The sequence below is a fragment of the Elgaria multicarinata genome, chromosome 1 (genome assembly GCF_023053635.1).
Source record: "Elgaria multicarinata webbii isolate HBS135686 ecotype San Diego chromosome 1, rElgMul1.1.pri, whole genome shotgun sequence".
NCBI classification, from domain to species: Eukaryota; Metazoa; Chordata; class Lepidosauria; order Squamata; family Anguidae; genus Elgaria; species Elgaria multicarinata.
This window is the reverse complement of record NC_086171.1, coordinates 153,279,706-153,293,032: the sequence shown is the minus strand read 5'-3', so window position 1 is coordinate 153,293,032 and position 13,327 is coordinate 153,279,706. Positions and strand designations below refer to the sequence as shown.

The window sequence follows — 13,327 nt, the reverse complement described above, 5'->3', positions numbered from 1 at the left end:
TAAAACCATCAACTAGATTGTCTTATAAAAGAAAATGGGACGCTTTTTCAAAATTTGCCATAATGAAGGACTCTGACCCACTAAGGTGTAATATAAATATAATGTTATTGTTCTTGTTACAATTAGTTCAAAGAAATCTTAAATATTCATCCATAAGAGTTTACCTGGCTGCAATCTCTGCATACCATGAAAAGTTACACGGATTTTCAGTGTTTGTTCATCCAGTGGTCCAAAAGTTTTTAAAGGGCCTTCAGAATTTACATCCACCTGTTAAATCTCCAGTTCCTTCATGGAGCTTATCCATTGTACTCCATGTACTGTTATCCAAACCTTTTGAGCCTTTGGCCACAGTTGATTTAAGACTACTAACACTTAAGCTTGTTTTTCTCATCGCAATTACCACTGCTAGAAGAGTAGGCGAACTTGCAGCACTTAGAATAGATGAACCATACTTAATATTTCATCGGGACAAGGTAGTATTACGCCCAGACAGCCAATTTCTTCCTAAGGTCGTGTCCGTCTTTCATGTAAACCAGGACATTATTCTTCCAGCCTTCTTTCCATCGCCCACATCAGACACATTGCCCACATTGAGAAATCATTACACATGCTCGATGTTAGACAAGCTCTCGCGTTTTACAAGTCCCGCACAGAAACCATCCGTCAGTCAGAACGTCTCTTCATCTGCTACAGTGGTCCTAAAAAAGTATTCCCTGTATCAAAACAAAGAATATCATCATGGATAGTTCAGACTATAGCTCTGGCCTATGAATTAGCAGGCATGGCAACCCCACTGCTTCTTAAAGCACATTCAACCAGAGCAGTTGCCACATCCTCTGCATTTGACAAGGGTGTTTCAGTTCCGGAACTGTGTCGCGCTGCCACATGGTCAAAATCTACGACTTTTATTCGGCACTACAGACTTGACATGAGATCTAGAGCCGATTGTACATTTGGGAGAGCTGTCCTATCATCGATTCTGCACTGACACCTACCCACCTCCGGTAAGACAGCTTGCTAATCACCCATATGTGTGATGCACAGAGACCACGAAGAAGAAATGCAAGATGCTTACCTGTAACTGTAGTTCTTCGAGTGGTCATCTGTGCAGTCACACAACCCACCCACCGTCCCCTCTTCGGTGTGGTGCTATATTATATAACTAAAATTGCTCCTCGGTACCGAGGCTTTGGTCTCAGGAGAACTGAGGAGTCGGGTGGGAACCCTCCTAGACATGCGCACTGGAGAGTAGTGGAGGGTTCCCGCCCAAAATCTCAGCTTTAGAAGTTTTCCCGACAGTAGCTCCGCGCAGGCGCAGAGCCCATATGTGTGACTGCATAGATGACCACTCGAAGAACTACAGTTACAGGTAAGCAACTTGCATTTCTTGTCTCTTGAGTTTGGCTGCCTTTGTCTATATCAGTATATTAGCTCAATTACAGAGTTGTGACTTGAATATAACTGCTGTTGGTCCTGCTAAACCTCAGGGGAGGACAGTGATTTTAATTTCATGCCCCAATGGCTACAGTTAGTGACGGATGAGTCTTTCGGATAAGGGAATCACTTTGTAAATAGCCCATTTCTACCTCCAGTACATGTGTCACTGGAAATAACTGTTTCTATAAACGAATGGCAGCAGCGTCAGCCCATAACCCTTGTGCTTACCCCACTCCCTCCCTTCAAGGAGGGAAAAAACCCTGAAATGACACTGGCAACCTTCAGACAAGCATGTTGTTATTGGGAACTGCTAATTAGATGGCATGCATCATACCAAGGGAAGTGAATGATAGGCAGTTATTTGGTATATAACCCACGCATCTAAGATGCAGTATTTGGCGAGATGTCCAGGCTGTCCTGTGAGAGACGGAAACAAGTAACAGCAATTTTATTAAGGACTCTGGAGCTGCAGTGCTGTGCTGATATCATGGCTGAGTGGCTGCTACAAGTTGTGTTTGATTTTTATGTTTCTATAATCTTGTTTTATACTGCTGTGTTTATCATTTTTGATCTAGATTAGATTTTTAATATTTAGAATAAATTACATCTTTAAACATATTTCCTTTGCCTTGATTTTTCTTGATACCTAATAGAAACAGTGTTTTGAAAGTAGTATTAACTTTTGATTTAATTCTAGATGTAACAGGTTTTAAAGTTAATTTTTACCTTGTACCTTTTTGGAATGAAATAAACTTTCTGATTGCATGATAGCCTTCTTAAGCATTTGTTTTGAACAAAGTTGGTCCCTGTTGGTCTACAGAAATAATTTTCAATATTCAAAACATTGGTACTTATTCCTAAATATCGTTCCACCATCTGTTAAGTTTTAATGGGTTTATTAATTGGGAGGAATGGTTTAAGCACTTTTTTTAAAAATCAGTTTAGCTTTTACAAGGTCCAAACTAAGTAAATGGGATTTGTACCTTTTTCTTTCAGTGGAAAATGAACTGCAAATTCTGACATACCTTATATTCATTGCAGTAGTTTGTAAATATAACTATATAGATGAGTACATAGTGCAAGATATGCAATATATTCCTTTGACATGTTTTGTAAGGATGTTATACTCAGTCTCTGTTTACTGTGAGAATTGTAAGACTGAATTGCCATTGACTATAAATCACAGTAATTGTAAGAAATAAGTGAGCCAAATTAAGTAGTTGGCAATTTTTCCATAAACAATGGGGTGCTGTATGCGACTTCCTAAGTGCTTATAGTGGTCTCTTCTTAAATGCTTAAAGTGGTCTCAATATACAAATTGTGTAGTGTTTACAGTTTGAGACTACCCTCTTTTTCCACCCTTCTTAGTGCTGTCAGTGCTTTCTTGTCTGTGTATGGACTTTCATTTCTTTTAAATATTAGTAAGCAATTCCTCTCTTGCTGTTTGCTGTACATTTGTTGATTAAATTCTTGTGTTGGGTAGCTTCTAGAAAGCTCGGAGATGGTTTGCTGCTCATCTAGTCTTGGAGTATTGTTGAAGAATAGAGTCATCTTGTATGTTTTTCATGTAGTCTTTATTGTATTGAACAAGAAGGGTGGAATTCAGTTTTTTCTTCCTTTCTCTGTGGAAGGAAGGCTATAAAAATATGTGGAAGTTTTAGTATTTGAATATCATGTATCAATAAAAGAAAAACAACAACTATTGAGCTGAACTAGTCCACTATGATTTCTTGATGCAAAGATATTTGCACCATTACATTAATAAAAGACTATATGTAGAATTTTGCACATAGCTATATAGATGTCTATACAACTTGCTATTTCCTTTGGGACCTATTTTTGTACACATTGCAGTTTGTTTATCTTGCTAAAAGAATTACAAAATTATTTTTTGTTCTGGAGAGAAGGCCTGACAAGAATAACACACACAAAAAAGTCTATGCCAAGTATATATTAACGTAAAACCCTAGTATTTTGGTATAGAAAATAGTTAAGGTAATGTACAATTAATTGAAAACCCCCTCAGCACATTTTCAATGTGTTTACTATGAATAAAGATTCTGCAATATTGTTCGTGACTTGGCACAGAATCTGTTAGTGTCAAAACTTTGGCAACACAGAATATGTGCAAAGTTAATTGCTGCCTGTTTCTGGCATGCCTTTAGTGAACTATAACTAAACAGCTGATGATAGCTTCTGCACTTGATGTATGCAGGACCAATTCTTTGTTGAAACCATGATGTGACATCCTTTCCACAGGCTCACGAACGATCAGAGAGCTCAGAGGTGGCATTTGTTACCCAGCTAGTGAAGAAGTTGATGATCATCATTGCACGGCCTGCACGATTGCTTGAATGTCTGGTAAGCAAACAGTCTTTCAGGAGGTGTAGCAATAATAAAATATTCCAGGTGTCTGAAATGTAAATGTAGTAGACTCTACCAACTAATAATATATGCAACAAAAACGGATTCTGAAGAAGACTACATGTCATGGAAACCAGAAAAACACTGGTATGAGAGGACATGGCAGTTCAGTGAGGAGTGGCCTGACTGTATTAAGGAGTGTGTCTTGACTGGCTAAGCATTCCTCCATGAATATACCTTGCCCCCTTATAGTTGTCATGTTGCATAGATAATGATAATGGCCACAAACCAGGGGACAATGCATCTGATTCTGTGCTGGACCAGAAGATTTTATTATTCTACTTTTGAACTACATTTCAACATTATGGTTCAAGTTGTGGTATTGGGGTTGCTGTCCAGTATGAAAAACTGCATATTTTGGGATATACATGCAAATTCCTGAATGCACAATAAAGCTGTCTTGATTGTGGCTTATGTCGACTGAAGGAAGCAATGGCATACAGTACGGTGTAAGGACTAGAGTTTAGTAGTACAGGAAAACTTGCTATTGTGCAAGTTAGTTCCATAACTGTGAAACTCTTGTGTGTATCTTTTCAATCCTTGTACATCAAATAGCAGTGTTAAGCATCTTAGAAATATACATTTTAGAATTGGAGCAGAAAATGACCCTACAGGTCAAATAATGAAATTATATGCTTTAATGCAGTATATTCTATATTTAAAGAATTCCTGGCTGGTGCATGTCTAGCGCTTTGAAATCTTAAAGAAACTAGTTTACAGATATTCCCTAGATAACATTTTCCATTGCTTAACTGATCACACACTTAAAATATTGCTATGATAGGCTGAGGTATGGTATGTCATGACTGCATTTAACTTTCTCAGTTGGAAAATATCCAATTTTTGCACACACAAAGTGGAAGTTAGTTAAAAAGAAATGCTTGAATTGAAACTGGGCACTCCAGATCTTTTTATACTAGAAGTCCCAGCATTCCTGACCTCTGGCCATGATGGCTCAGGCTGATGAGAGTTGATCTCCAAAACATCTGGAGGGCACAAGGTTGTATAAGGCTAACCTAGTTAAAACTGATCAGCCTGGATCCAAAAAGTGCACCCGAGGGCTTGCACGTTCTCAGGTGGGATTTTTTTTCTTTGAACAGTAGACCAGCATTCCTCTGTTTCAAAAGTGGTTTGCTCTGCAACATGGAGGCTGCTATTTAAAAGTCAAAGCTCCCCTTTTCATGGAATTGGGTATACTGTTCTTTAAATCCTGACCATATTGTTTAAAAAGGGCTGTATCTAAGCATTCTACTTTACCTGATAGTGAATTCAGTTCTCTTGCTAACAGAGCATTTTTAAATCACACAGTGAGAAAATAAAGCATCATTTGCTGCATGAGGCATTCAACCAAGAGTGCATTTTCAGAGTAGTGTTAGGGGAGGTGTTTAAAGTGTAATCCATTCCTTCTTCCCTGATATGGACCTATAATTATGAGAACATAATTAAATTGAAAGTAAATGTGGTCATCTCATTCTGTTTAAATATAGGTACATGTACTTGTGTTGTTGATTTATTACTTTTGAAAGTCTAAACAATGCTGCTCCTGGAAATAGTTCCTAAACTAAACTGTCCTTTAGTTAAAATTAGTGAATTAGCTAATCTTGATATACATCAATTTCTCTCTGAATCCATTTGAAGAGAAAGTGGAAGCAGTAACATCTCTGAAATCTGAGTAATGAACTCTAAAGCTGCTTGTGTGACCATCCTGAAAATATTTCCCCAAAATATAAAAAATACAGGACTGTTCTGATTTAGCTGTTGTAACTATACATCATTTTTGTAGATCAGTTTACTGTAGCATGTAGCCCAGGGGCAGTTTCATCTTATATCTCATTGATATACATCTAGGTCTCCTGCTCTTACTACTATTGCTTTCTTGTAATAATAGAGAGCATCTGGATTTAGTCATCTTATTTCTGTTTGTACCCTAGATAGAAATATAAACTCTTACATGCCCAGAATTGATTAGTGTGGATTATTTCCTACAAAAGATACACTTAACAGCAATGAGATGGATGACTTCTAAGATGACATTATTGGGTGTGTTAATTTGAGGGTTTAACAGTGAGGGGTAAAATTATTTCTGCATTTAAGAAACTAAGTATTACCTTCCTTCTATCATGCCTTATGTACCAGACAGCTGAATGCCCAAAATGGTAGTGTAATGCAGCCTGGAAAGCATCTAAACAGAACAGCTCCATTCAGTTACATAGCTGCATTCAAACCATTTCTTTTAGTCTTACATTTAGATTATCCATATGGTCACCAAAGCATTTCCCAATGACATTTGATTTTACCCGTTCTATATTGTGTGATGTAATACCATATTTCTTTGATTGTAAGACGCCATCGATTGTAAGACGCCATCGATTGTAAGATGCACACTAATTTCAGTCCCACCAACAGAAAAAAAAACCTTAAGATACACCCGCGATTCTAAGACGCACCCCATTTTTAGAGATGTTTATATGGGGAAAAAAGTGTGTCTTAGAATCGAAGAAATAGGGTAATATGATACCCTGTCTGTGCTATCATGACATTAAGTGCAATGACAGGGTTGCTCACTTTGGTGCAGGGGTTGTCTTTTAGTTACTTTCCTCACCCTTCCTCTCCCCTCCCCCGCTCCCCAGATTCTAGAAGGTAAGCTCTTCACTGCACATGTTATGTGTGTGGTGTGGAAGGGGGCACCTATATGTCATTCACAAAGGAATACAAAACTACAAATGTTGCGGTGGCAGGCATGAAAATATGTGTGAAATCTTCAAGTCATTAAATGGTGGAAGCATATGCAATAAATGCTAGTGAGGAACACAACCTTGTATACAATGTTGAGATTTCATTAGGAGACTTGGACACCACAGCACAATTTCCAAAACTTACAAAATGATGCAGCTTGGTTGAGCAAGTCAGGGGAGAATCTATTATGATCAAACACAAACTACACCTGCAAAGTATTATTGACACTCGTGCAAACAGAATCCATGCTACAGTTACCAGTGCTGAGGTACTGCATTTTCTGTGAACAAAATAAAGAATTTTGCCTGCTTGACAAGTGCAAAATCCCCACAAAAAAGTAATACCTGAGAAATTGGTGTGACTGCCATATAAATGGGAAAAAATGCACATTGAATTCTAAAAGCATTGTGGCTGTGTATATAGGTCCTTAAATTTGCACAGATCTTCTGGATTAATCCCTTCATTCTTCCTCTGATCATCAATAACTTACTCTGTTTATTTTGCTTTTTTGTCATCATTTTTCTTCATCCTCAGAAACCTTTTGTCATCATTGAGGGTTACATGTGTTTTTAGATTATTAAGAGAGTTGCACAAAACAGGCTTATAATGTTGCAGGATCAGTTGCTTTAATTTTGCAGGGCAATTAAATCATGATTTAAATCAAGGGAAAATGCCAGTTTAAATTATTGATTTAAATCAAGTTTCCTGTTGATACGTCTTCATATATTTCTTAAATAATGGTGCAAATCTGACAACTAAACCATATTAATTTACAACTAAATACAGTATTATTTACACTGCTTTTTCATTTTTAAAACCAGGCCCTGCACCTATTTGTTGCACTATTTTACAGTTTGCACATTTACCTTTTTTACCTACAGAGAGAATGTCTTTAAAATATTCTTATATAGGGTCTTTGTTATGACCAGCAGTCATAACAGTTTGTGAGGTTAAGTATATGAATGTAAAACCTATACTTTGGACAATTTTGTCTTCTTTCTAGTGTTGTTCTTTTTGGCTTTACTCTCTCTTGGTCCAACCCCACTCTACCCTCAAAATACAAAGTAGCAAACAAAAATGAAATGGCCATTTCTGATAGGATGAAGGAAGATCTGCTAGTTACTGGGCAAACTGGAGCAGGGTTTTTTTTCCATGAGGTGAAAATGAAATTCCTATGGTAGGTAGTCTGTAAATATCAATGTTTGAGAAATGATTAAATCGGTTCGTTATTAACAAACCTTTCATTAACTAAATGTATCTGGAAGATGTTAATTCAGTTTCCCGATTAACCAAGTTATTCTTAAAGAGACAGTATTTATGTATTTTTTAAAAATAAATACATTTAAATCAAAATTAGTTTTTTTTAAAGAAAAATCACCAACTTGTATCCACCCTGTATATATTACACTGTATATTACGTCGTAGCTGTACCCTTTCATGGATTTACATTCCCCACCCCCTCCTCTCTTGCTGATCATGCTTTCAGATTAAGTACTAAAGTTTGCTGTTGCTTGTCAGATGCCTTTCTTTCCCGTTAGGCTTCTCCAAAATGGGTCTGAACCAAAATTCCAGCTTACCTAGGTAGGCTTGGGCAAGCCACTTTTGCATCTGTTCCCAGTTCACAAAATGGGAATGAAAAGGTCCTGTCCCAAGGTAGCTGTGAGGCTGAATTTTGTTGTCTTTTCTGAGCCTAGGGAATAGTGTAGTATAATGGATATCGTTATTACGGTTATGAATAGGCAATATGAATCTCTGATTGTTTGTCGTCCCTGTCTTTTACTTTAGAAAATACTTCAGATGTTGCCATAAGTATGTTGTGTAATCTTTCCCCCCTTGTTCTTGTGTTGCTTTAATAAGAAGTTGCGTTGTCATCCTCAAGAATACTTGAATCTCCTGATATACATTTCTCCATTACAGGGAGATGTACAAATCTATTGCTATGCATAGAATGCCACTGTGAATTGTGCTGTGGATTGCTGAATATAGTTCTGAAATTGTATTTAGAAAGAACCAGATGTTTAAAGCTAAACTCTGCACTTGATTTCCTAATTCTCATCATTTGTAAAATTAATGACTACCCAGAGTTATATGCTTTTATTTTGGAAATCCAATTAAAAATTCTCTTTTTATTTGCTGGTACTTTAGGAGTTTGATCCTGAAGAGTTCTACCATCTGCTAGAAGCTGCTGAAGGCCATGCCAAGGAAGGGGAAGGAATTAAATGTGACATCCCTCGTTATATTATCTGCCAGCTGGGCCTTACCAGGGATCCCCTGGAGGGTGAGCATTTTCACTTTGTATTGTTAGGTCTAGATAGAGCACACATAGGCTAAGTAGCACAACTTATCCTTGTTATTTATTATGTTACTGAGGAACTAATTTGCACATTATTAAATGTAATGGGTGCTTGTAATGTGTGAGAGCCACAGTGTGTATTGTGCACTTGTTGTTTTTAAAGGAAGCATGTGATGGGCAGTATGAGTTAGATCCAAAGTTGCACAGAGCAGAACTCTGCAAATTGGTTGATCCTGTAGGCGAGAGAGGAGGTATTTTTGCTAATTGTCCCTCCTCCTTGGCACACACCCACCCCTACCGTGCCACTGAAAATATTCTCTGGAGGGTTGGGGGTCACTCTAGAACAGTGTGTGAGATGGCCTTAAGGGCTGCAGGGGAAAGAAAAACTGGAGAAAATCATTGTCTTGCCCCCTTCCTCCAATGGGGAGTCTCCAGAGCCTTTCCATTTGCAAGAGGGTCAGTTCCAAATCCAATCTGCTAATGTCATGTATGAAATGGTCTTCGATTGACACATTTTCCATCTATACAGTAGATTGTACAGTATTCGGTGCTCCAAAATGTCTAGTTAAACAGCAGCTTTTCTGATGTACACTTTGCTCTACACTCTTCAAGACAATATTGACACCAGTAAGATAGGTTTTTATCCTTGTTTATGCTAAATCACTACATTGAAACATAAAACAGATGCTGCCATTTAATTTGCCTGAATGATTTGGGGGCCATTCAAACTGTGGAAAAACCCCACAGGTTTTAGTAAACAGGCATGTTTTCCATAGACACAAGGAGGAAATGCATAGTAGATTTGTACTGGAGATTATACACATGAATCGTTGCAGTGCTGCAGAATAATTGGCATTGGAATTTTTCTGAAATGTTATACATGCCACTTTATGAAAACCGCACACACACACAAACACACACGCACCTGCCTCTGTAAGAAATAGCTGTTCACAAGTCTTTCACATTCTTGCATAGACTTCAGAGTCAGCAATATTTTACAGTAGTCCAGTTGTAACATTTCTGTGCTTGTGTTATGAGGGGAAAAAAATATTGTTCTACCAGCCTCTAAACAGCTACAAATCCCACATTTATACAATCATTCTACAATTAAATATTAAATCACTGATGCAAAGTGATATGGTTTCCACTGCAAAGGAAGCTGGGATACTTGCCCACCTGGATACCTGCCCAACTAAAGAGGAGGAGGAACGAGGGTGGAAAGAAATAAACTATGCTTAGTAGCTTATTTACCTGATGTGACAGGGCAAAGTGGGCTATTTCCAAAATAAGCTTCTGTGAGTAGCTTATTAAAGCACCACACTTTTTATCTATCCTTTGCATGTTTTATATTGATTTTGCTGGTCTGCAACCGTAATAAATTACAATTGAAAAAAATATTAAACCACCATGGCTTAAAGTTATGTGTGAAGACACCCTCAATGAAAAATCTTACATTTCTTAGCTTTCCATATTGGCCTACTACAAAAACTGTTCCATACTCTTGAGTTAGAAAACAGTGGGTGAAGGAATATGGTAAATTATTTTGTGAGGATCAAAGGTTGCATGCTATTACATCCTTAGAGTGTGCATTTCTGTTTTTCCCCCCCTTCAGAAATGGCCCAGTTGAATAGCTATGATAGCCCAGATACTCCAGAGACAGATGATTCTACTGAGGGAAAGGTACTGAATTTAAGAGATGTGTTTTATAATATGTTACAAAATGCTGTATTTAATTCAGAAACAGGGAGAAATTTTCCAGTCTCTCTATTGAAAATATAATTGAAGAGCAGCAAAATCCTTTTTTCGTCAGATAAAACTATTAGAATGTAGTTGATGTATAGAGGTTTTAGAAGCACAAAGCAGTTCCCAAACAGAAAAGGTTGTGGTGATTGATGTAAAATTTAGATATGTTTTTTAAAGAGTAACATTAAAAGGAAAGTGAAAGGTATTTCTGTTGTTGTTCAGAGCCGGGGAGCCACTGTGCAAGTCAAGAAAACTCCATCTGAGGAGGAATTTGAAACTATTAAGCTGATCAGCAATGGGGCATATGGGTAAGGATTAGACTGTGTTTAGCCATTTAAGCAAAAAGTCATTTGCAAACTAACAGAGTCAAATAAAGAAAATTGGGCAGCAGATCTGTGATTGGATCTCCCTATGTTTGTTTGTTTTTTACTTTAAAGCAGCTGCTGGAGTCGGACATACATGTGCCAGATTGTGATTGGAAGTATGTGCTGTTTTGCCATTGTAAATCGCCCCCCTGCCCCTGAAGTTGCTGTAGTCCTGCAATGGAAAAAAGTACAGGTCCCACCTGGTCCAATAAAAGTGCCCTCCTCCATGCTTTAAAAGGAATCAAAAGGACATTGAAATTTCTTACCATTAGAGAGGGGTGTAGTTCAGTGGTAGAGGACACACTTTGCATACAGAAGGTCCCAGGTTCAATCCCCATCATCTCCAGATTGAGCCAGGAAACAATCCTGCCTGAGACTCTGGCAAACTGCCCCCAGTCAATAGTGTTGACAAGTACTAGGCTAAATGGACCAGTGATCTCACTTAAGACAGCTTCCTACATTCATGCATTTCAGCCCATAGGTTAGAAGGATTTAGATCTTTCAAACTATTCCTTGATTAAGCATTAACAGCTGATCACTAATGTTACATTTTAAATGTTAATCTGAAACTCATCATAGATTTTCATTTTAAGATCCTTTATCAAGCATGAATAATAGTGATTAATAGTATATGCTTGTTTTAACCAGACCTTCCAAGTTGGTGTACAAAAATACCTGATGCCTTAGAACCCATTTATTAGATATTATTGCATGCCATGAAATGTTCTCAGTATGTACTCATCCATCCTGCTGCCTATATTCTGAAGGTGTTCTGAATAAAATGGGGAAAAGCATGGAAGTAATTTTGAACAATGAATTAGAAAAACCATATACAACAGTTTTACTAGATAATATTTTGAAAGTTTTAATGTATATTTACATTTCCTATATATTTACATCTCTTTATAAAGGGTTGCCGATTAATTGGTCAATTATTCTTGTTATACCATGCTGGTGTAACTGCTGCTTGCATCATACTCCATTCAGAATATTTCACAACAGTCTTTTTCAAAGAAAAAGAAATTGGCAAGATTATTCAAAGGAAAATATATGGAAAATGTTGATATTAGTGCACAGGCAGCTAATGATATAGATAAAAATAACAGTGAAAAGAATACTTGATTATAGAAGTCATGCCTTCTTATAACCAAACGTTATGTAGGCAGAAATGGTGCATGTCTCAGCAAAGTTTTATTTGGTATAGCGATTGATAGAGGATAATAAATTAGTTTGTTCCCAAGAGCTGTTTTTTAATATTACTTCACTTTCTCATTTCCACTGTAATGTGTGAACTCAAACATGTCATTCTCATCCATGAAGACTTTGAGTCCCAGATGAAATGTCATCCATATACTTAACATTGCAGTAGTAGCAGGCATAGAAGGATGCTTAATTAATTGTGCTTAGTTCTTTACTTTTTGAGTAGCTTTATGACTAGTCAAATCTGAGAGACTCCTGGAGTTCAGAACTCCTAGAATAGACCCATGGCATTTCTAATGTAGTACAATTTTCTTGTGGTATCTCAGTGCAGTGTTCTTAGTGCGCCATAGGACTACACGGCAGCGCTTTGCAATGAAGAAGATCAATAAGCAGAATCTCATTTTGAGGAACCAAATTCAGCAAGCCTTTGTGGAGAGAGACATCCTAACCTTTGCAGAAAATCCCTTTGTTGTCAGCATGTTCTGCTCCTTTGAAACCAAGCGGCACCTGTGCATGGTCATGGAATACGTAGAAGGTATCGTTTCACTACCACAGAATTTACCTAGTCATAATACAGATCTTTCATATTGATCAAAATGGATTTCATTATGAAAAGACGTAGAAATATTGATTTCCCATCCTTTAGGTCCCCAGGGTGCCCTCCAATATTCTCTTAAACCTAGGATTTGCCCTGTTCATGAAGATGGTATGATAAATCCATATTATCCCACAAAGGTTTCAAGTTGGGATGGGGGTGAACATGGACGTTCCTTTGAGGTGGTCCCATTCATTGTGGGATAGTTGGTTCTACTTACTCTAGAAGCTGTAGGTACTGGCATCTGACTGAGGTTTATGTGGAAGGGACAAGAAGTTGGAAAATGTTCACAGAGAAATGAATCCAATAATGTACTCCTGCACTACATTCTTTTGCACAGGGAAACATCTATGAGTTTTGACTGACCATAACTGGTACTATCCAGACAAGGCTAAAGTGTAATGGCCTCTATTTATTTCTCAGACTTGCATCCTTGTAGTGCTTCTGGAATTCCAAGTTGTCCAATGTTCAGGAGCTTGTTTCCACTAACTACATTTGATTTGAGAATTGCAGCTCCTTTAATCAGATGCTAAC

At 37.5% G+C, this 13,327-nt stretch overlaps 1 protein-coding gene across 7 annotated transcripts in view; it reads left to right on the top strand.

The window, feature by feature from the left end:
* MAST2 (microtubule associated serine/threonine kinase 2) overlaps window positions 1-13,327 on the top strand; it is a 181,331-nt gene that overhangs the window by 138,003 nt on the left and 30,001 nt on the right. For all 7 annotated transcript variants that reach the window (XM_063139611.1, XM_063139602.1, XM_063139594.1 and 4 more), the window contains 5 exons: window positions 3,697-3,798; window positions 8,743-8,875; window positions 10,503-10,570; window positions 10,856-10,941; window positions 12,525-12,733. In XM_063139611.1, the coding sequence (XP_062995681.1) occupies window positions 3,697-3,798; window positions 8,743-8,875; window positions 10,503-10,570; window positions 10,856-10,941; window positions 12,525-12,733 (598 nt within the window). The remainder of the gene's footprint in view (window positions 1-3,696; window positions 3,799-8,742; window positions 8,876-10,502; window positions 10,571-10,855; window positions 10,942-12,524; window positions 12,734-13,327) is intronic.